Source organism: Atheta coriaria, unplaced genomic scaffold (genome assembly GCF_025399875.1).
Source record: "Atheta coriaria isolate IRGN ID8LTWV9N9 unplaced genomic scaffold, Caltech_Dcor_3.1 hic_scaffold_5_pilon, whole genome shotgun sequence".
In the NCBI taxonomy this organism is placed as follows: Eukaryota; Metazoa; Arthropoda; class Insecta; order Coleoptera; family Staphylinidae; genus Dalotia; species Dalotia coriaria.
The window spans coordinates 8,349,751-8,374,318 of record NW_027045447.1 but is presented as its reverse complement, the minus strand read 5'-3'; the positions used below and the strand labels follow the sequence as shown (position 1 = coordinate 8,374,318).

Here is a 24,568-nt window from a genome sequence, read left to right as displayed (position 1 = left end):
ATCAATTAAGGATGCGCACAAGACTCCTGCCGAGCGGCCATATCATAACTCAACAACCCACCACACTTGCAAGCTCAAGTATAATCGATATTTGCGCATAAATGACGTTTAAAGTGTTGCATAACGCAAAGATTAATTTTTAAGAGTCTTAACCTAAAATGATGGTTGAATGGTATTTAATGTGCTTAGCAAGGCATAAAGTTAATGTCTGAATGGACGGCGAGAGCGCATTAGAGCACTCTAATGCAGGACCTCGAAAATTCCTAGACGGTTGGGAATAGATTGCATAGACAGCCGGGTGAGTTATTGAATCGTACCAAGCACCGGCCGCACGCCGAGCATAATTTGATGATGGCGGTGGTTATAATACGCGACAATGCAATCGAAAATCCTTTTAGTCCTTTCACGGCTTGACTTTGCGACAAGCGCTCGCTGCAAGACGAATTTCAATACTGATGATTTCAACTCAACGTATTGTTGTTGAAAATTTAATTTTAAGCCGGATAATAATTCCTAGTGCAGTAATAGTAAAGGTGTTCATATTTTATTTTTTGTTTGTTTATTTTGATTACACAAGAGAGTAATATCTTTGCTTTGAGAAGTGATTGTGAAGTTTGTAACGAAGCCACTGACCGTTCCACTGGTCCAATCCGGCCGGCGGGTGAACAAATATGTGCGGCTGGCAATAAGTTAACGAAACAGTTTCGCCGCCGCCGCCGCCGTTTATTGTGCGCCCCGAAGCCGCAGAGAGCCATTCTCCGACTTGTTACAACACCAGCGTCGGCAATATCGCTAAACAAACCTGCGACTGCCGCCGACTTAAAACATATTATAAACAACAGCGCCCGGAAACGCCGCAGCCCGTCTGGCACAAGCAAAAGAGAGTAGATTACAGTTAATCGGGGATATATTTAAGTTTCGTCCATGCGACTCAACTTTGAACTCGGAATTCAAACCGCATCACATAACCTTTTAAAGCAAAAACATCGCATAAACCGATAAACTATCTATCAAACAACTTGATCAAATGTTGTGTGGCATTAAACACACCATAAATTTTTTTTTTCGGCCGAAAAAGTTGTGTTTATGTTTTTATCGTTTTTCATGATGAAAAATTCAGTTAGAGAAATGAACTTGCGCAAAAAGTTGTCAGACTCGGCTACTCATTGCTATGCCACGTGCTCACCGGTTTTCATGGTCCCACCGGCCCGGGACGTCGTGGAGACTAAACTCCTGGTGTGCGGTGGTAGTGGGTCTGAGTTATTCCCGACTCGTCCAGCGCTTTTAAACTTGGTGCACAGACGGTATCATTAAATACTTTGTTGTTTGACTCCGTTTGACCTCAAGAATATTAAGTTTGAATGCGGTGCATGCGGGGCTTTGACCACTCCAGGATCAAACTCGGGAGACTCGGACCGCAGGACGTACGTGTCTCTTCCGCAAAAGGGGCAAAACTGCCGCGGGAATATATAAAAATAAAATATAAATTAAATCAGACGGTTTATAGTATCTATGAGGATATAAATTGACGTTAGGATTAAAAATTTAAAATTGTTTGGTTTTCGCATGTTTTAATTCGTTTTTCGGCGAATTCAAAATGTAAAATCACGTTTTCTGAATATGAGTAGGAGGATAAGGGTTGTGTGTATCGATGTCGAGCACTTTTCATCCCCCGCGCGCGATGCGTGAACTCCCAAATGGCAAATTATTTCATTTCGATGTTTGATTGATTGCGCACTTCGTGCGCGTAACGTTTTGAGTGTTTCCAATACGGAAAAAACCTTTTTTGCAATTTTTAGACATGAAACCTTTATTTCCCCCACGGATATTTTCCTCGTTTGACAAAAAAAACTGCAAAACTATTTTTATCTGTTTTGTTTATTTACTTTATTTTACTTTATACGATAACAATAACAATTGTAACATTTGTGATCAATTTATTATTTGATTGTCGCTTGATAGCGGTTTCAATTCGTTGAATTAATGCCGAAAGCTGCGAAGCTTCATCGAAAGTTTATCGAAAATAATAAACAAAATAAATTAAAAGCATCGCCCTCGATTTTTGGCGCAAAATATGCGCGCTGCGTGCGTTTTGGTGATTGATATCGACAGATGCAATTTGTTTTGCAAGGGGTGCGCACACCCTTTACATCCACCCCTCTTGTCTGCGGTTGCGGTGAAATAATATTGAAAACGCGACCATGTCAAGTGCTTGTCATTCGCAATAAATTGCAATTTCAGGGAAACGTACAAAAACATCCCGTACTTCTATACCCACCCCTAACCGCCAACACATATATACAAATTAAAAATTGATTCATTTATTTAAAGACTAAAGATTTTCAATTTTAAGGCGAAAATTTCGTGTGTAGGTCAAAATTCACATCAGCAATTTTTCTTTGAATGCAATATACAGTGTGTTTTATAAAGTAATAGTAAAATATTTAAAACAGAATTTTTTTATGCGATGAATATGAACACAATGTATGTAAATATTCAAGTGGTAGCGGGAAGAGCTCATGAGCTCACGAGTCTCCACTCGGCTCGAGTTGATTTAACCGCACACGCCACCACCTCGAAGTGGTCGCTTTCGGGGGCGGCAGGTCGGCCGCTCGAGGAGACGCACTCGATTCAATCAAGTGCTTAAAAATTTACATAATTTCAACTTTTCCCATTTGAACCGTTAAGCATTTGAAATTATAATCGCCGCCCCCGGGTCGCAAGTGGCGGCAAATCAAAACCATCAAGGCACTCAACTTGAGATTACATAATTTACTACTAGACTAGAAAAAAACTTTCAAAAAAAAACTGTAAATTTAGCATAAAAATTAAAAATAGAAAAATTATGCTTACCTCGGCAGGAAACGCGTATCCGTTGATGGAATGCTCCGATCCAAATTGATCGTGAAGACCGTAGTGTATGTGGATCTCGTGGAATTGATACTTGTAGGATAATGGTCCTCCCGTCACATTGATATGATGTCTCGTGTCATTTTCAACTGTGAAAATCACACTGTGACCAGTGTTCATTATTGTCCCGCTCACCTGCAACATAAAAACCCAAAAATTAAAAAAAAAAGTTTTGAAAGATTTAAAATTAGCTAATTACAGGTGGATGTGAAACCCTTGGGTGATTAATTTTTTACGTAGATTAATTTCATTTCGCATCGTTACGGTAGTTAGTTAGGCAGTAAGAAATTACGAAATTTGAAATTAAAAATTTAAAACTTTGGCGAAAGTTTGCTGCGCGCCGCGGAAAAAACGAATGAATGAACCGGAAAGCGCCGGTTATTGATTCCATCTTGGCACCTTTCAACCCGAGGGGACACACCGAGTTCACTGAAAGTGTCTGCGAACAAATTTCGTCAATAAAAACTCCAGCGCGCGTCTTAAAATAAAGTTTTAATCGGTTAATGGCTAATGGAACATTGAGAACGTTTTCTTTTTCTTGTTTCAAAAAAATATTAAAAATTACAAAAAATATGAATTATTTTGTTGAAAAATAAAAGAGGTCTTAATTACGACGTTGATTAATTACCAAGGTGCGTAAAACTTCTTATATTCACGTCATAGACTCTAATTTAATATCGTGGGCTGGAATACGATGCCGTTTTGGGGGCGGCAATCCTCCTCGCCCGCTTTAATACGCGCGCGCGCTCATACAAAATTTGATTTGCTTAATGCTAATTAATCATATTATAGACAAGGTAAAGCGCTTGTGTGCTCGTCGTCGTTTAATGCCCGCCATCCGAAAGTGTATATTAGTTTTAGGTTCCGCGCTTCGTACACGCTTGCCAACCTTCGAACATCAACATAAACGTCTAACTATTTTATACAGGGTGTTGCATAATATCAACAAAAACATAAATCTAAACAGTTTTTTGTTGATAATTTTTTTACACAAGTTTTATGTGCGTGTTTATTGTTGTGATGCGGGTTGAATAGTTTGTTAATTATGTAGAGGGTAGCATTGTCTTGTGTGGGTGTTGTTTCCACAACCCTTTTTTGCGCAAGGGTCGAGTGTGTTTACCCAGCGAACGTCGGAGATATTATGTGCTAAACCGTTGCGTAAAGTGTAAACTGGAAGGTGCGCGCCATGGAACCGAGTTGACACAATGCATATTTATACACGTGTCAGACACGTGTACGACACGCCGCTGTAATAAACACACGAAGTAGTCTCACTCCCGGCTCCTCCGCAAACGTTTGTTTTAAGTGTTATGCGTAAACTATTATCTAGTCTTCTTAGTCAAACAAAACAAACAGTTTATAATATCAAAACATAAACGCGCTTCGTGGATGCAAAAAAAAATGTAATTTTAACGTTTTGAGCAAATTTGTTTGTTCAACGGGTTTAATTTGTGGTGTAAGATGCGGAGAGTTTGTGTGTGTGTTGGTGTTAATTAGTTGTCTGCGGTGGGGCATAAACGTAATAATAAGCTCCTTACCCGATGTTTGTCGATGTGCAAGGGTCGAAGGTTCGGATCGAAGAGCAGTTTATTGGGCTCGAGATTAACCGGCGACTGTCGCCGGCCTTTGTTGCACAGCGACCACTCGGGGTTGATCAGCCCCCAGAAGCCGGGACCTGCAAACAATGTCCGGCGCCCGGCGCCTTCGCCATCAACAACATTCACGAAATTGCAGCACACGCTTCAATAATAATTAAATTTTACTATGTCTAAGTACATTTATGTTATTATTAGGGCAAAATGGTTGTTTTCTCGAAGAAAATAATTTTTTTGTTTGTAAATATAACATCCTGTATAAAATAAAAGTACCACTAATTAAACTTCGGGGTTTCGCGCGTTTGGCTAAGTTTTAATTAAAATTTGAACAGTTAAACACTCGTCACACGTGCGCGACTGTTGGCTTTTGCGCGTCGTCGCGTTTTGCATTCGTCATCACTAGAATGAGTAAAATTTAAGAAGTTCTTTGAAAGGTATTTGATTAAAACAAAACATTTTTTGTTTGTTTTAAAAATAATAACAAGAAATTATTACATCTGTTCTTCTACAATAACAAATATTATTCAACGACTCGTGAGGAAGATATAATACTAAATTATGTTAAATTATCTCGAACATAAAAGCTAATAATAAAGGATGTGGTTTATCTCTGATGAGATGCGATGACAATTCACATTTTAGTGTTCCTGCAATAACTTATGCATAATGACGCTGAAAATTCGCACGCGTGACAATAATAGCGGCAAATGTGCGCCGGGAAAAAATCACGAAATCACCTCGTCAGAAGCGACACAATGAACGCGCCGAGCATTTAAATACATTAAGTGCCCTCGAATTGTCGGCGGAGGCTTGTGAGTGAAGTACTAAGATGCTCGAAACACGCGATGCAGGAGAAATTCAAGGGTATGAATAGGTATAAGGATGTGATGTCAAAGAGGCGCCTGGAGATGCGTGTAGATATGCGATGGGGGAGCGCAGAGCGCCGAAAAGGGGAGATGAAAACGACTACGGGGACACATTGATGATTTCGGTGAAGTCGTATAGATGAAGACAATTTCTAGCAAAGGGAAACATTATAATGAATTTCGAATGAGGTTATTTTCAGGTTTTTTACTTTGCTTGATATATAGGCAACCAAATATGCGTTAACGGTTAAAAATTTATTTTTAAATGTAAAAATTAATATTTGGAACGTACTGTATATTAATAGTGATTATTAATGAACGCGTGGTATGTAGACATTCATTTTTAAATTAGCTTTTGAATTGCATGTTTTCGCGTTGGAAATGTTTTAAATGTAAATGCTTTCGAATACAAATGTTTTATTGTCATGATAATGACTCGCCAACAGGCAACTAATTAACTAATTCAGGCGGCTGGCGGTCGTTTTCAGCGCGCGCGGAAGCCAAAATATGGAATTGTTTACGAGCGTGCTGTACAATGACTCGGAAATAACTGGTGCGCGCCGAAAGGAAGCCGGGAATTCACGCGGTACGTGCGTGTATATTACGCACGCGCTTAATCCTTTTTTGATTTATACAAATTGCCACCTTGCCGCAATTTGAATTGGTCACTTTCGATGGTGGTGGGCGGCGTGCAAAGTTTTGTGCGGAAAAGCGATTTTTGTTATGAATGAAAATCGTGCCGGCGCGGTGGTAATTGGAGTGGGAAATTTGATATCTGATATTATCCTGGCGCGGCGTCGCGAGGAAGACGATCGCTCGCAGGCGCGCGCCGCGTTCCTCGGCAGGCGCTAATAATTCCCTAATGAAAGCAAACGTCATTAGGAAAAGCCGCGTTCCATCATCGTATAATTCACAATCTGGCAAGCCAATTTGGCGGAACTAAACGTCCTAATTGCGAATATAATACTTGGAAGAATCCCAATTAAATCCTTCGGTTTGCTAATTTCCTTCCGGCTGAAAATTTTGCATCTTTTCTCCACTCATATCCGCCTATCATATCCTTCTTAATTCGATGGATATTCTTAAGAGTTACTTTTTTTTACTTTGTTTATTCTGTCTGAGAAAAGAAAAGAATTAATTTTTAAAAGTTTTATATTTGTCGCGAGGAAAATGAAAATAGTGCGAATAGTGAGGGCGTGTGACAGTTGCGGTGTCGGTTTGAGGCTAAAGAGAAAAGTTTGCCAATTTTGTCGGCGTCGGCATCGAGGGAACCGTAACGCGCGCGCGGAAAAAGGCAATGATAACAACGCCGGCGACAACGAGTCCTTCGACGAAAAGGACCGCAAGGAATCAAACGGACAGAAAACGACAGAAAGAAAAGCAAAGTCCAGCCCTTCCTAATCAAAGTCCAATACGACGTGACACGAACTGACAATAATAATACCCTTGTGTCCTTGTGCCCTTTGCTCTTTGACCAACATTGGGCTCCTTCTGTCTTCAAGACACACGGATTCAACTAAAAACCATAAGAGAAAAAAATATATAAAACAAAATAAAACAAAATATTTCCAGAAAAAATACTGATAAACATTATAGAGATTAATATTATCCTTCTTTGATAGGATTAACTTAAGTAGGTTTTAGTATCAATATCCTTTGACTTTGTGTTCAAAGGTTACACTTGTCAATATCAATTTGACCCAATAGCACCTTTCAACGAAACACTATCAATGCCCTAAAAGGATTTCAGGATCTCAAAAGAGAAAAACTACTACTTCTGAAATATCCTGAATCTAAAAAATAGCTTTGCTTTATCCACGCTTGATATTTAAATATTTAAATGTGAATTGCTGACCTATTAAACAATGCGACAATAAATCCTTGAGAATACTTGCGGATTATACGAACGGACTTATTAATGGATCGATACGCGCCGTTTACTTGTTGAAAAGGACATCAAACAATGGGCATTATGCTACCACGAAAATAATGCAATAACGCTGGGTGTGGAGCAATGGCAACGCGCGCAGTCAGAACCAAAAGCTCCATCAAAAACTGTCAGCACTTAGAGAGGCGTTTTGTGTTCGTGCGGACCACAATGGCATTCGACTTTTGTCCCGGAGCGTCTTGCCGCTTCTCGGCTCAATAAGCGGGCGCGTTTTCCACGCAATAAACTGCTTTCAATCACGCGAACCAACAGCGAAAAAATTCTAATAGCTGAGCATTCAGTGGATGCGCCGGGCAAAACAAAAAAAATCGAAAAATAAAAAACTATTTATTTCTTTATTTTGCACATTAGGGTTTTATTTCAAGTTGAAAGCAAGTTCGAGGCTCAATTACAACAATTCAATAACATGCGGTCGATGTAGAGACATACGCGCGCTCGGCGCCTCCACCATCGCAAGTCGATTCGTGCGAAATGCGCAACGCGACGACGACGACGCCGGCAAAGTGGTAATTGATGTTGAACTCGACTCTCGACGAGTTTTCTCTATTTCCGCACTGACGGCGCATAAAAAAAAAGCCGCAGAAAAAAAACTTTTTTCCAACGCGCGCAAAAAGAACCATAACATGAAACCCCGAAGAAGTGTAGTGAATGAAGAATGTTAGAGACGAGAATAAAAGTAATGAAAAGACGCACACGTTTTCATTGCTAACTGCGACTTGCAATCGGCGCCGGCAGGAAAAACACACAAAACACGAATCACTCAACGCGTGAGAGTCTCCTCGAGTGTTTAACTCATCGATGTCGACGAGTGTCCTTGTTTGCTTCATGTTTTTTTTTTCTTGCTGCTGCTGTGTTGAGCTTTTCGAGTGATGGTTGTTTCTTTTATCAGTGTTTATTGCCCAGGTTCTTGGCGAGAGGCTTCGGCAAATGAGAGAGGAAAAGGTAGTTAGCAACTCTTCGGCAGTTTTACTACTACTTACCGCGGCGTCGTTACACCGGCCCCGAGAGTCGGAGATCGTGAGAGAGAGTTTTGGCGCGGTTCGGGGGCGAGGGTTGTTAAGCACCTACTTTGCGCAAGAAACTGCCTCGCCGCCCGCGAACGTGTCAATTTGTAAACGTAACAAACTGGAAAAGACTTTCGCAATTACAGACCTCGTTTCCAAACGTTGGCTGCTTAATTTGCGCGCATCGCAACCGCGGTAAACTAATTTCGAAGGGTTGAAAACCAATACCTTGATACCTCACACCGAAAAAAACGACTTTAATTTATAACTGCAGCTTCTAGTAGATAACCACAGTAGTACTTGAAATTAATTAATAAAGTTACATTTTGTACCAAAAACAAGTTTAATTAGAGAAAACTACTCTCGAGAAGTTTGTCTTAGATTTTTTCATCTCTCAATGATAAATTCGTAGTTTTTTAGTTTTATTGCGTTAATTGGTATGATACTCACTCAGTGTGTTTACCATTCACCGTCCAATCATCGAATGCTTTTAATTACAGCGTTAATTAATGAAAGTCAAGCATCGGGCTTGAAAAAAATAATAAAAACTTGCGCTCGCTTTCAGTGCTGCTTGGCGTGTGTCTAAAGAGAAAACCGAAAGACCTGGCGTATTTATGCCGTAATATCGGAACCTAAATGAAGTTACGAGACATGAAAGCGATGCAGGAGGAAAACGCAGATAAAGGACGTTTCGCTGCGTTTGATGTTGATATTTTTATATTTTAATTACTTAGGTCTTATTGGATGTTTGTTGGTTTTGGAGGGAATTTCTTCAAGCAGGGCTCGAGCTGTAAATAGTGGATGAATTGCCGTAGTTTATCTTGTGAATGCGATAAATAGACTGAATTGATGGATTTAATGGTAATTAATGTTGGTTTAGATAAGATATGTGAGTGTTTATTGAGGATTTAACTAAATACAACATTTTACTGGTTTAAATTTTAAAATTTTAAGTTTAGCTTTTGACTGAAACTAAATTTGCTTCGTTTTTTGTATGTTCTGCTGCTTGGTTGGTTTTTTTGTGAATGACCACATGACGAACGTTAGTAAATACCTGCAGAGACGCACTGGTGAAGCGCGTTGCCGGTTCGATTCGCACAGCGAATGCGTGTGCACGGCGCGCTGGAGTAAATAAAATACCGCAAAGCCCCAATTCAGCAATTTGCCTGAAATGATAAATCACCGTAACCGCATGTTGTTTTGGATCCAGGCGCGCCGTAGTCCTTTATGAAGGTGCAAGCGGAGCGGCTGCCTCCACAGCCACCGCCGGTGCTGCTGCTGCTTACGCCGGCCGTTTTCAGCACACTGGTCCTATACAGGACGAGCGCGAAAGTGCGTCCCGTGAGAATAAATGAATTTTCGACCAATTAATGCACACCACTAGAATCGCCACGCATTTACTTCAGAATAAAGCTTGAAAGAATAAAACTGTGCACACTCTAAACATTCGAAACTTGAAACGTTCACGCTGCTCAACGCATAAAACGCATTCCTTTGTTTTGCCCCGGTTGATTTTTTTTCGGTGTGTGCGTTCTTTTAAATTTATTCCTAAGTGTGTGTTGGTCAGTTTTTGGTTGGAGTTGTTTTTATTTATTTCTTGCCGGGAAAAGTTACACAAAGCGGCTGGATGTGACGCTACGCAAAAATCGCTAACAGCGGCGCGGGGTGCTGAAGGGAATGAAATAAATTTCGCGCAATACTCGACGGCGCGGTTTTTTCGTGTTTTGTTGGACGTAAGTAAAGTAAATATAAAGCGCAATGAAATGGACGGGAATAATGATGAAAAACGGAGGAATACGCACCAAACACCGGGGAAAGTTCATAAATTCTGCGGATATTAACCAGTTTAAACGGTTTTTTTTATTGCGAACACATTAAATTGGAAACAGTAAACATACTGGAAATTATTGAAACTACAATTCATTAACGTACAAATTTGACAGCAATTGATCATTTAATTTCGAGTTTTAATTTTATTTTTATTATATTTTTAAATTATTTGCTCATGCAGGTGAAAATTTAAGCAGTATTTGAAATAAATCAGAAAAAGTTGCAAAACGTGATAAAAAACGCATTTTTTTAAATTTTGGTGAATTTAATAATAAAAAATAATTTATTTCTGCATGTTCTCATTCAGTTTATACAAAATTAAAGCATGTTTTCTGTTGTATCAATATAAACTTCTTATTTCCGCTCGAAAATGCAAAAATAACTTTTCCCTGCTCCATGCGGTCGAAAAAATAATTTTAACGAACTGAAACTTAGTGATTTCTATCTACTCTTGTAGTATTTTTTTCAATGATGAACCCCATTCTATCTGTAGTTGGTACGGCAATTCATTATGATTTTCATAATGTTCACGAGCGTGCGAAATCGCAGCGCAGTGTGAAAAAGTTTCGCAATCAGCAATAGATCTGCGCGTACGAGCACTTGAAACAACTATAAACTATAAACTGCAAAACTCGAAAATGCTGCTGGCTGCTACCATGCCAGTAGCGGCATCGAAATTAATTTAATGCGCAAATAATTGCACGACAACAGCGCGCCGAGGCAAAAAGCAGTCGACCTCTGCTGCGAACGGCGAAAACCAGAAGAGCCTCCGAGAGCACTTGATAGTTTTAATGCGCTTCGAAAATTTTCACTTCAGTCTAGACCACCACTCGTGTGGCAACACTCTCCTATCGAAAAATAAAAGTGTCAAAAGTTTTTAGTTAACATTTTTATTTTTACACTATTTTAATTGTATCCGATTGAAATCGTAGAGATTTTATATTTGGAAAAAAATTGTTTGTGTGTTGGGTATATTTGAAATATTTAAAGATTATGAAAAGGTAACATCTGGATGTTATGCAGTTCGAACGGCTTTCATTTGCGTCTCAGTTTCAGCGATACAAAACTTCAATATGAAACGTTTTCGTTTTTACTTTTCTTTGCGCGACGTTGACCCGGAACTCTTTTGTGCTTTACGTTTTTTGTTTTGCTTTGCTTTGGCTTTTTCTTCTACTTTTGCTTAGAGGACTGGTTCACGGCTCAAGGTTTCAGCTATCATAATCATTTTAATAAAAGTTTTTATTGTGTTTATCCAATTTGGTTTTTCTCTTCTCTTCTCTTACAAGACGTGTCGCAACAAATCCTTACACGAAAAATGATACAGGGTAACAAGCAATTTTTTCTGAAAGGCGAACAGGTCGTAATTTTCTTCAGACGCCAGAAATGCAAATTTGTATAACGACGCTGGAGGACAAAGTCATAAACCAGCCGCACCTAAGGTGGAAGCAAAACATCACCAAACAATTTTTTCCGGAACAGAAATATCTAAATTTTAACAAAGGTTTTCATTTTTTTATGCCTAAAATATGCTTATATTTATTATTTATTTGAATGTTTTATTTTGGTGAATTTTATGCATTCGCATCGAACGTTAGCGTCACATGTTCGGGCGTTGCATGATATATTTTTTGCGTTTCCTGCCCGCGCGTCCCCTGGGAAAAATTTGGCGGTTTTGATATCGCGGCGCGCACACGGCGCTCGGCGCCGGCCAATAAATATATAAAGAGTAAAAAGATAAAGGCTGAGGCCGGCGCATAAAAAATGACTACATTAAGAAGATGTATGTCATGCGACTTGAATTATATCGCGTCTGCCTTGACCATTCATATACAAACACTAGAAAACTCTCCAACAGAAAAATATCAAAAATGTGTATTATATTCACCAACATAGAAGCAAAAATATTTTAAATTTTACCAAACATCCTGTATAAAATTCTGGTTATATCTTGGGAATGCAAACATATGACCAACAACCGACAGTGAGAACTAGCCGAAGAAAAAAGCATTATTTCCATTATGAATGCGAGAATGCGCAAAAAAAGCAGCGCGTTTGGTGGATGCGCCGGGCGTTTTGGGTAAAAAACGATGCATGTTTGCGGCGCACAGGTGGAAACTCTCGCTGCCGGTGGTAATGCATGTAGAAAGGCCGAGGTCTAATGGTTTTCCAAAGTGGTCGGTTGCGTCCGAAAAAAAAAACACCGCCGCCCCGCATTCCGAGCGATGCCGGCAAAAAATGAACCTTGGCAGCAGTCAGCCGACAGAAGGCGAGCAAGTTACTCCCAGTTATTTATCCTCGAGGTTACATTCATCTCGATGCTCGTTCTTGTAGTTTGACATCTTATCATTAATTTTACACGAGCAAGTATCGCAAATAAAATACGTTGCGAAATCTACGAAAAAACGTGATTTTTTATTTAAATTGCGAATTTCAGTTGTGCGCTTTTCTTGTTGTGTGTTCTGAAGTGTTAAATTGCCATTTGCCGATAGTTTTTTGCTTGCTGTTGGATACACAGTCGAAAAAAAGTCCAATTAATAACTTCAATTTCGACTTTCGACTTTGCGACTCTTTCTAATTGGAGTTTTTATCTGTCGCACGCCACATGTATCGGCGCGCTTTAAAGTTCAACTCACCCCTTCCGGTTACGCCGCTCTTTGACCCGGTTACTTCGTGTGTATTACTTTGCTGCTGTCGGTTTTTCTCGCGGCGAAATTTGCATTTAAATCGGATGCGCGGCACGTTCCACGTACGACTAGAGTGGAGTTTTAGTGCTGCACAGCAAAAAAATCGCAAAAAAAATTCGAAACTAAAAAGAATAAAATTAATTCTGTTCCGATTCGTGTTATTTAAAGTTATATATTGGCTATCTGGATGGAAATATTGAATAAATTTAGGAAATAATTTAAAATACACAAAATTTGAATGTGCAAGCAGATTAGAAATGAAATGAAACCTTAGAGTGCAAATCTTGAATCTTAGCAGCTCAACCCTTAACTTGCACCCTCTTGGAAAATCCATGCATTTGCTCGCCTGTAGAGAGAGGACTGGAAAAAATCAGCGCGGCTGTAAAGCAGCGGAAAAGATGAAACTCTCATTTTTACATTATCACGAATACGCTCTGCTCTGCTCTGCAGCTTTCTCGGGCACCGAGATAAATCTCGCCGGGTTCTCCACCTCGTCTGCTTCCTGTGCTTTGCTACCTGCCTACAAGACGTCTTTCTGGTCATTTTAACTTGTGACTTTTGGCGCAGGAGTTTCGTTATATTCCAGGGCGTCGTTTTGCGTTTTGTGTTTTACGTTTTTTGCTTTATCCGCACCAGCCCTAAGGTTTCGGTGGTTATCGCCGACTTTTGAACATTTCCCGGTGATTCGACTGCGCCCGGGAAAACTTTTCAAAATTTCAACATTTACGTGACTGGCCAGCAGTAATTTTCACCTTAATTTAGTGTTAACGCTAATATAAATATGTTACGTATATATTTCTTTATGAAAACCGAAATATTTTAAAAGTATCAAGTTGTATTTGGTTATTTTACGAGTAGAAACATCCGACTTTGCGTTATGAATATAAAATTCGCTCGCATGCACATCCAACAAACCGAAAACGCTTCGTGTGCGGCCGAAACGAAGCGGTTTTTGACTTGAATTGCATTAAGTACTTTCCGCATTGTGAAATGGTGGAGGCGCTGGGCTTTAGCGCGCTTCCGCCATATGCGCGGCGCGCACTCGACACTATTCCTAAGCGAACCACTACTAATAACACTTTAACCCGGCCTACACACCAACCATCATCCTCTTGCACGCCTTGCCGACTCGGCGGTGCATCGTTTTATTTTTTTACAACTTCGGCGAAACTGCAATTGCAATCGCAATTGTGCGCGCGAGCGCAAACGACAAACTGTTAAACTACCTTCCACACATGCCCGCACACACATACACAATTATTATCGGAGTGTGTTTGAGCGTTCAACAATTGCGCATTCGAACAATAAAACGATTCAATAATTCAACTTTACACATCCGCATTTACATCATGCGGATGGTGTGTAGCCGGTGTGCAATATTTAACGCTGAGGACGCTAAAAATTTTATTCGCGCTCGGCGCAAAATAAGTCATCAAAAGTTTTCATTGCTAGTGGGAAATGTTAGGCTTGGCGAGCAACGCAGGAAGGAAACGAAAAAGTCCACGGCGTGAAATTAGCGAAAAACTTTACGATTAGAAACGTTATGAAGATATAAATTACGATGATGGCAGCGCTAATGAGTTGTTTAAAGGTTATAAACCGAATTTATTTTTTGCATAATAATATTTTTATGATTATACAACACTGCTATTCATCAATCGATTATAATTAATTTCATGTCACGTTTTTTTCATCAAAGTATATCGGAGTAATATGACCGTGAAGTAATATTTAAAAATTTGCAACATTAAAAAAATTTGCTTGTTTTGCCTGTTATCGCGTTTCATAACGAGCTTTCACGATAAAAATCGTTTTACCCAGCCACCCTTGCACTCCCTGAGTGGCTGTAATTATTTTTAATTGCCAGCATCGCCCCATCAAAGCGATGCCATTGAGAAATGAACGCTAACGAAGAACTACGATTACAACGATCACAATTGTAAAACTCACTCAGAGTCCGGCAGGAAAAAAATTCGCAACGCGTTAAAAAAAGCTATTTTCACATTTACACCCCGGGGGCCGGGAACAAATGAGATAAGATTAAAATATGACTACGTGAAACAAGAAAAAGTATGCTGATGATGGATGCGCAGCATCAATGAGATTTGCTTGCGCCGGCGAAGCGAAGTTGGAGTAATTCCGAGTAATAGAGTAAAAATGTTGAACAGAAAAAAATACTGCCTGCATAAAAAAGATATCGCGTATATGTCTAGGCGAATGCAACGTTTTTAACACGTGATACGAGTTTTATGATTAAAATAGTAGTGCGTTACTTTAATCATAAAATTCAAGCCTGAAATGAGGTGGAAATAATTTTCCACGACATGTTGAAACAAAAAGTATTTACTTAGTGTGTGAATATGCGCATGTACCTTAGTAATATTTGAGTAATGCCGAGCATTCACAAACGGATGGAAAAACGAGCCCAAGGTGATGAGTGTGCATGGCTGCATGAAAGTTACAATAAACTCAAGAGAGATCAAAAGATTTTTCTACTTTTGTTCGACGCACAACGCAAAAAAGCGCGCACTTTTTGCAACAACAAAAGTAATTAATCCGAAAAGCATCAAATTACGACTAGTTTTAAATAGTTTTAATGCACTATGAGTCCATGAACAAATGTAAAATTGCTACTAAACGTCCGCGCATCAGCCATCAAGTTTGACTATAACTTGCCGACTGAAATCCGCCATTCGCTGCGCTCATGAATATTTTAATAGGTTTCCCTGCTCGCTATCGAGATGACTAGTCGCGTAATGTGTCCTAGGACAAATGCCCCGAAAAGGTACGGCGAGGAGTTTGAACGTTTGTCACGTTTAGCACGTTTTACGCGTTATTCCGTCGCGGCTATAACTCGCGCGCGCAACGAACGACTACGGCGGCGATTATACGCGCTCGCGCCGCGGCGATTAATGTTTGATGTTATTGCATTTGCGATGCGGTTTTATTGCGCGGCTGCAGTCAGCCCGCGAGCCTTTTGCGCGTGCATTCAATTGCCCGACGGCGTGCGTTTATCTTTTATGTCATCGGCCCGCGGCCAAACGGACCATCCTCTGGTCGATCGGTTGAAATGTCGATGTGTCCTGCAAACACAAAACACGAAACACACAATAACACCCACAAAATTGCATTTAAAGCTAATTTTACTCATACGCGTATTTTGTTAATTCAACACCTCGAAAATATTTTATTAAATAATCATACTCGTAAATCATGTGTGAATTTAAATTTTATTCCACTTCAATCAATGTGACGATTTTCTGCGTCGATTTGTGATTGGTGATTTGTGCGTTTCGCCCGCCTGCAAATCAGTGTAGGTAAACTCTGAGAAATTCCAGGATTTGGATTTTAAATCACGAGATTTTCCGCTCGACGATCCGAAAGAATAATAACCTCCTAAACGACGCCAAAGTGCGCGGCCAATAAAATATAAAAAAGTACGCCGCGCGTTCCAAAGGCGGCGACTTGGAAAGTTGAATTAATTCGAAGGCATTCGGTCGTTTTGATGGATTTCTCCTTCTTGTTCCAGTCCCCGAGCGTCAGACTTAGTGTCACGAATGCACATCTCAAACAACAACGCGAAACTTTGCTGCGTTACTTTCCAGTTTGCGCGCAAAACATGCAAGTTGTGCGGCTGTGTCTTCTGCGGGTTTTTGGAATTTTTTTTGTTCAAAGATTGGTTGATGACGTCGCAGAGTAATAAGCCCGCCAGCGTACTGACGTTCATAAGAAACAAATCTTATTACGCTCGCATAAATTATAAACTTTTTCGTTTAGATTTCCAACCGGATTTCTTCGCTCTTAGTTTCGCGTGTTACAGTCTGCAAGGGGTTTGGGGCTGGCCAGCGTCTCATTCCTTAGGTAATTAAGTTTTTCCTCCGTTGGAAGCGCTTTTTTCTTTCGCGAGACGCGAAGGTTTTTCATCTTGGCGATTGTAACGAGCCGGGAGCAAAATCCAAAGGAGAAAAACACCGGCTAATCATACTCGGAGTAATTGAGTTAAAAGAGTTTTACAAGTTTTAACTAGCGCCGCTTTTTCAGATCTCAAATTGTGATTACCTAAATGCAGTAAATGTTTGTGCGAGTGAATATCTTGCAGATTCATGCTCATTATATCCCATATTAATTAGACGTATTTATTTATTTTCATTATTTGCTTTCTAATTGGCTAAAAACGCAAAAAAATGAACTTGCAAATAAAGCAAAATTAAAATTAAGCCACAACACATGTACCTGCTCATATTTTCTTGTACATTTAATTCCGGCGCTAAGCACCCGAGTATAATTCGCTGCGGATACAAATTATTAAACACAACCCCCAATTGTACGCGTTTCTGTTCTCTGTAAGCCCAGCTCGCGCGCGGTTCATTATTTAAAAAAGCATTTATTTAAAAAGCTTACTTCTTCTCGCTCACGCTTGCGATGTGGATATCCGAGAGAGGGGCGAACAATTCCGTCGAGACGCGGCGCACATAAATTTCTTAACCATCCGGAGACCTGTAATTTTACCTTTATGGTTTTAAAGTAAACCGCACTAAATCTCCGGAGGCCGGTTGAGTTGTTTTATTAAAGAGTTGCGGGCTGGATGCTAGTTTAACGCGCGAATCCCAGCCGCAGAGCAAGTGCTCATCCCCGCGAGGCCGACAGCGGGTATCTGCGTATGAGTGTGTTCATGCTAGGGGTTCCGGAGACATGTATGCGTATAATTATGGGATTTGCGGCGGGTGAAATTCGGACCGCACTCACCTGGTTAGGGGTGTAATTCTGCCGAGTGTCATGCATACAATTATCGTTTGTTAACTTGCTTTTTTTCCGTGGAAACTGCGAATTTTGTTTAAAAGTAATTTTTTGTAATATCAACAGATCATTAATGTTGTGCGGTGTTGGTAAAGTTGATACTTGTGCCATGCCGAGCTACAAGTGTTGTTGAAGGGCGCCCTTTCGTGTTTTAGGGTCGTATCGTTAAAAAAAGTTCCGCAATTCGCGCGAGTTCACGCCGACTACGAAGCAGACATAAATTTCATCGTATACCAAAGGTGAATCCACCGATATAATCCACCCTTAACAAGCGGCTAGAATAAAACAAACAAATACAAGTGTTGATTACATTGTGTTTTAATTATTCCATTGTTTGGTAGGAATTGAACTAAAAATAGTTTGTATCGATTTCATTGTGAATGTTTATCGAGCGTGTTGAAATGTGTGAGCATTATATTGCCACTAAACAAGATCACAACTTGTCTTAGCGTGTCTAAGCACAAGTTGAAGACAAATGGCTTTATGTTGGCTTCGTTAGTGAGTGGTCTAGCGACGGAGGGTGGCATATTGGGCGATCGAGTGTTTGATAACTGGCGCGGTTTGCGGTTGCGACTCTCGACTAATAGCTGTTCAGGATTCACGTGCTTCGACTTCGACTTCTCTCCGCCAAAGGAGCCGGAGACAAATTGCAGAAACTAAAGTTGCGCTAAGCAGCGGTGCAGTCATCCGGCAACAGACGCCATGGACATTGTTTAAGATAGAAGCCAAGAATGGCGGAACAAAACCGCTAATTTAAAATCACCTCGCAAGACTACAAATCTCACAAATATATTTTTTTCCGGTTTTTTGAAGTTTTCTTTGTCGACGCTGCATTTTTTTTTTGTTGACCGCAGGACAAGAGCGAGGGATGTCCTTGTATCACGCCATCACTACAACTTTGCGCGCTTGTCTCTTGCAAGAATAAAGGAAGCCAAAAGATGCGCGTCGAGATTAAAAAAGCACAGAGCCACACTTTTTAATTTGCGACGCGCGCCGTCACAAGACTTGGATAGCAGGATGTAGATAAGGCACGCAGGAACCTGCACGACCAGGAGTAATTGTCCTCGAAACAAAACAAAACCACCACCAAACAACAACTAAACCACTGAACAAAAGACAGAAAATATTCACTAAATGAAATTCTTGATTAAAAATGATTGTTTCAATTATGTGTTATGTCGCTTACGTTAATTTTTAATTAATTTTTGTTTGTTATGAAATAATTTCGATCATTTTTCAAAGTGGCAATTCTATTGCGTCGAGGAATTTGTATTAAATTAGCAACAAAAGCGATTTCTGCGCGCCGAAATTTAAACAATAATGCGTTTCCTGCGTAATAAATCACTCGGGGGCGGTCGGCGTGCGCGGCGACGCGGCGACGCGGCGACGACGCTGTCACGGCGTCCGGAGCGACAGCCACTCATTGAATCAAGTTTCGCGCAAGTCGCATTAGCCCGACATTAACCAACATTGCATTGAATTAACAACAATGTGCTCGCATCGCGTCGGGACCCTCGAAGCGCGCCTGACACGGTGAAATATATCCTTCATGCTCACATTCACATTTCACCATGCGAATAGTCCAGAAATGCATGTTAAAAATCCATCCGCAATAAAATAGTTTTTATATGCATTAAGATTATGTGGAGGCGCCGGGCTATGAACCTATTTGAACCATTTTCACCAGTTTGCGAGTGGTGTAAAGTTAGTAAACACATGTAAACTAAATAATTCTCAGGCGAGGAGTATGTGGCGTACTGTCAACGAGCAGAAATAATTACCTGTCAAGCATTAACACCTCTTAATCGCGCGCTGCGCGCACACTTGTCAACCGCGTGTCGCGCCCGGCACGAACGCGCATAACATTCACGTCCTCCTTCTCGGTATCGTGTTTCCACTTTATAAATTACATGCATGTATGAATGGCACGCGCCGTGACATTGATATCGCCTTACGACAACCTAATAAAATCGACTTATCAGTGGAACGTAATCTTAGCACCTTAAATTATTCGCACACAATAAAAAACGTGTTTGGAGTGATATTGCTGATGGTTTTAGTTGGTATTGTAAATGTTGTCGATGTGTTGTCATACGTCATTCGTTGCTCGTTTCGATGCTGTGCTGAATGTGTTTGCGTTGCACATGGTACACATGCCACCCTCTCTCCCACCCCGTTTCGACACCGCAACAGCCACTGCCGTCGCCGCCAAAATGGAGAACAATATTAAACGTGCGATCGCACGACTTTATTGAATTTGTTGCGCATACGAGCGGCAAGCGTTTCGCTCGCTCGTCATGAATTGGAAATTAAATTCAACAAATTGATTTACGGCCGAATTGCATTTCGGTTGTCGATGCCCCGTCGAAATATCCGCTGCGGCTTATTACATTCATCAGACGTACGATAAATATTAGCGCCGAACTTGTTTTACAGCTCACACATTTACATTCGAACACAAATTCAATTTTGGTGTGTAGTTTATATAGTACAACTAATAAATACTAATATCGTGTGCGGGAAAAACATAAATTTTAATTAATACTAGATGAAAATAAATTTGAAAAACAGTGAAAACCGCAGAATTGACATGATATTTACGTTGGTTTTGATTTTTTTGTGGTTGTGCAATTTTGGAGTGAAATTAATAGCGTTTACAGCTCGTATATTAAAGTTAACGCACTATTTGCATGTTATACACCTAAATGTGTATTAATTTGTTTTATACGCCGTTGGATTTTATAGTCTGCTTCTAATCAAAATCAATTTTAACCAACTTGAAAACTCTATTAGTTTCGCACGTTTTGGCCAGATCGCGTTTTGTTTAGTAATTAACAAATCGATGCATACTCTATACTCGAATGTCGAATTCCTTGCTACCAGGCAGGATGTCGGATGTTAAACGCTTTCCACGTGAAGGAGTGCGAGTTCACTCGTGGCGGCACACACATCGGGGCCAATAAAGCAATTCGAAAACAAAACCGCGGTTAATTATAACTTTTCCCATTATTGCCGGCGCCTCGTTTCTCCAGCCATCAGGGCAGCCATGCGGCGTCGATAGAATGGAAAGTCCTGTTGGGGGTGCAACCCCACTGCCTCCCAACAACGCCAACAAAGAGCGCACATTCGTTCGCGCAACGTGCTTGAGCTAGTTGCCATAAAAGAAGATTGCTTTGCACTTCCTACTTTTATTTAGTTTCATTTCCAATTCTCGCGCTCCGGGAAAAATCCTTGAACTGGTAATGTAGAGGATATTTTAAGTCAATTAAAAAATTAAGTTTATTTGCTTTAAAGAAGCCTTTAAAATCAATTTACAATAAAATAGTTTTTATATGTAATAAGATTATGTGGATGCGCCGGGGTAAAATTTCAAAATTTAAATCGAAATAAATGCTATCATTTAATCTAAAACCAAATTATCCTTTGGTCCTTTGGCCATTTGGCAATCTGCACCGCCATAATTGGCAGGTATTGATCATCGATTAGGGCTAATTAGACTTACTTTGTCGACGAATTCAATAACGCGTACTTCCGGTCATCGAATTGGCGCTCGCAGTGGATGGTTTTGGCTTATCCTTGTCGGCGAATGCGGTTGACAGGCGTGCGTTCAATGCTTTGAAATGCACCTTGTCGAAATGGCATTATTATTAGGCAATATCATATTGCAGACGATAACGCATATAGCAGAATAATATGAAAGTGATATTCGTACATCTCCAATTTACTATTATTACAATAAAATATTATTAAAACAATAGTTATAAAATTATGGTTTTAAGCTTTTAGAGCTTTAGTACCAGAAAGATTAATTCAATTTTCTGCAAGCTTGCACTGCTGGGAATTCCAAGAAATCGCAGATAAATCACAAAGTGGTTTACATTGTTAAATATGAAATATCGCGCGCGATCTTGACTTGCACGCGCAGAGCACGAATAGCAGGAAGCAAAGCTTGCATTCCGTTCGTGATTGCGTTTGCTCTCGCGATTTTGATTTGTTCTCTTTCGTCGTCACGTTAGGTATATGGAATTAATGCGATTTCAAGCGTTGCATCCTGTTCGAATCAAGTCTTGATGCTGAAACTAACGCAGCAAAGCGATTCAATTAATTTTAAGCTTTGATATGCGAAGTTAGCTTTTTCGTAAATAATTTTCCTAAATGCATATTATATTACTATTGTTCCAATAGTGAAAAGCTAAAAATATAGAATTTTATTTTATTTTGACCTTGACTCTTGCTTTTTGTTCTAAATTGTTTAATTGGTTAATTGTTACGTGACTTTCTTCGCGTGGTCGTAATGTGCAAGTGTCAATTCGTGTTGGTTTCATTGGCAATTGGCGATAATTCGTGAAAGTTTACCAAGTTCCAACATCGTCGAAAAGTTTTCTACATCCATGTTGGCGCAACACAACTTTTCATTGCTTTCCCCGCGACTTTTTAACTTTTCAACGACGCTTGCACGTTGCTGTGTGATTTAAAAGCGCGCTGAAAATTTTTTGATATTGACAGGCGTCTACATAGTTTCTCAACAATTTAGCGCTAACTGCGAATGGTTTACAACGAATTGCACTTTAAGTCAGTGCACATTTACAAGCATAAATAAAATTCCAAAAGAAAATCACAAAATCACAAAATAAAAATTGTTAGCAATTTTTTCCCTAAAAAATATTTTTTATTTGTATTTCTGCTTTTTATGCATAGATATAACACGGCGATGATCTCGATGCTTGACTATCAAGCCTAGCGCGCAATAAACATAGAGTGGTAACATGAAGATGCGCCCAGAAAGCCACAAACGAAATGGCCAAAGATAAATCGAAAGATATCAAAATATATCACGCGGTGAGATTGAGATTGCGATGCGTGCACCACTCGAGGCAGAAAGTGAAATATGAAGAAATGAAAACGGTGCGCAAAGTGCGCAACGACAAAGTGGCAATAGAGAAAAATGGCAACAGATTTGCGGAAAAATATAACAACCGCAATAACCAACGCAATATGCGAAGGAGAGAAAGTCCAATAAACTCGACCGTCGAAACATTCTTTGCATAAAGCAATTTGCTCGAGAAAAATTTTGATTTCTCTTGTTTAATATTTATGCCAATCAAACATTTCATGCTGTTAACATGCGCACGCACTCGTCAGACCGGCCGGAAATGAACAAACAAAATCAACAAATTGATTTTGCTTTTTCCTCTGATTTCTTAACATTAACCTGCTTATACGCGCGGTTTAACGTGATTTTCACATGAATTTTTGATTCCTTTTCGTCTTATTCCTTCGCATGTATGTTCCTGCTGGAACGGCATGTTTCCTCTCCGATTTCATATGCATATGGTGTGCGCGCGTAGCATTTCGTTGATATTTCTGTTTGTCGGCACGCCGTTTCACCCTTGATTGACTGCGCACGCTATCGGTACAAAACACTTGTAAACTGTTATATTCGTACTCTCATGCTTTTACCACTCACGGAACATATGTTTGTAGCATATATTTTTTCATTGCCTGTTAATAGTGTGGAGGCGCCGGGACGCATGCAAAATACGCGCTTAAAAATTACGCTTTTTTGCTGCGTCGGTTTTTGTTTGACTTGAATTTTAAACTATAAAATAAACGAATAAAATTCCACTTACATTACGTGCGTGGAACGGTTACACGTGTAATTGTCGAGCGGTGCGTGCACTGGCGGCTGCGGCAGTCCATAAAAGCGCTTTTAATCTTTTGATTAAATTATTTATTCGCTTGGCAATTGCTGGTGCGGCGCGGCGACACCACCGCGGACGGTCTGCTAATGTTATTAATAATTTAATTAAAATGTGGTAATATTATTAATGTAATTAAACGAAATGAACTCTGGCGTCACACTGGAACACGCAAAACAAAAGCCTGGCGTATAAAACGATATTAAACTTCAACAAGTTTAAAATTTAAAATGCTGCACCCGAAAAAATCTATAATTTAATCATTTTGAAATATATCAGTGATTAAATTTGGACGAATTGTCAAAATTATATTTGGCTTTGAACAGGCACAGGAACAATGTTTGCTTTTAATTTTTTTGAGTTGCGAATTTCTGTATGATTTGTATGATTAGCGAGCGTTTTTTTTTTGCAAATTGTAAACACGTCATATTTGCAAAACGTGCCGGGGCCGCAAAAATATGGCAAATGAATTTAAATGCGACAAACGCGATAAAATTCTGTCATGCACCGCCGCCTCCGCTACTCGCTACCGCCTCCGCGCAACTGGGTATTCCGATGAATGAATCGAAATACATTTTCATGTTTTAGAGACTACGGTCCGAGCATTCCATTGCATTGTTACAACTAGCCGTTGGTAGTTTTACAGAATGTCAGTAAAATCAAGTTTTTTAAATACTGCGCATTTTTATCGACATTTTTTTTTTATTTTGCGAGAATGCAACGAGTCGAAAGTGAAAATTTGCACGCATTATTTTATTTCCGATTAGCAAGTTCCCACAGATTTAACTTGGTTTTGTGTTTTTTTGCAATGCAGTTTTTTTGTGAGTAGCGATGCATTGAGTTGTGCATTTTATTAGCAAGGATTTCCATGAAAATGCGCTTTCAATTAACATCAACATTGTGGTCGGGCGTTCGATGTGAGCACACTCGAAGCGTAATTGCTTCGATTTTATTTATTGCAATGAGTGGATTCGCGCTATGTTGCCAAAAATTCATTGATTTTACATGTTTTTTTTTTCAAATGAGCTTAGTTAAAATTTGAAGCAATGCAAACATGCCTTGTTATAATTGACACACTCATATCTGCGATGGTGATATTTTAAAACTTGAAAGCAAAAAAATATTTCTAAAAATTTACCTGAAAATTATTTTACGTGAGTTTTGTTTGCTTCCGTTTGTTTTTTATTCTTTTGTTTGCTCCTTGCACATGTCCTTAAAAAAAAGGTCTTTGCCGA

The 24,568-nt window shown here is 39.7% G+C and overlaps 1 protein-coding gene across 2 annotated transcripts in view; it reads right to left on the bottom strand.

Moving 5' to 3' along the window:
* Positions 1–24,568, bottom strand: part of CARPB (Carbonic anhydrase-related protein B) — a 95,400-nt gene that overhangs the window by 11,638 nt on the left and 59,194 nt on the right. For both annotated transcript variants that reach the window (XM_065302795.1, XM_065302794.1), the window contains exons 4-5: positions 4,449–4,585; positions 2,854–3,045 (exon numbers count right to left, since the gene is read on the bottom strand). In XM_065302795.1, coding sequence (XP_065158867.1) covers positions 2,854–3,045; positions 4,449–4,585 — 329 coding nt within the window. The remainder of the gene's footprint in view (positions 1–2,853; positions 3,046–4,448; positions 4,586–24,568) is intronic.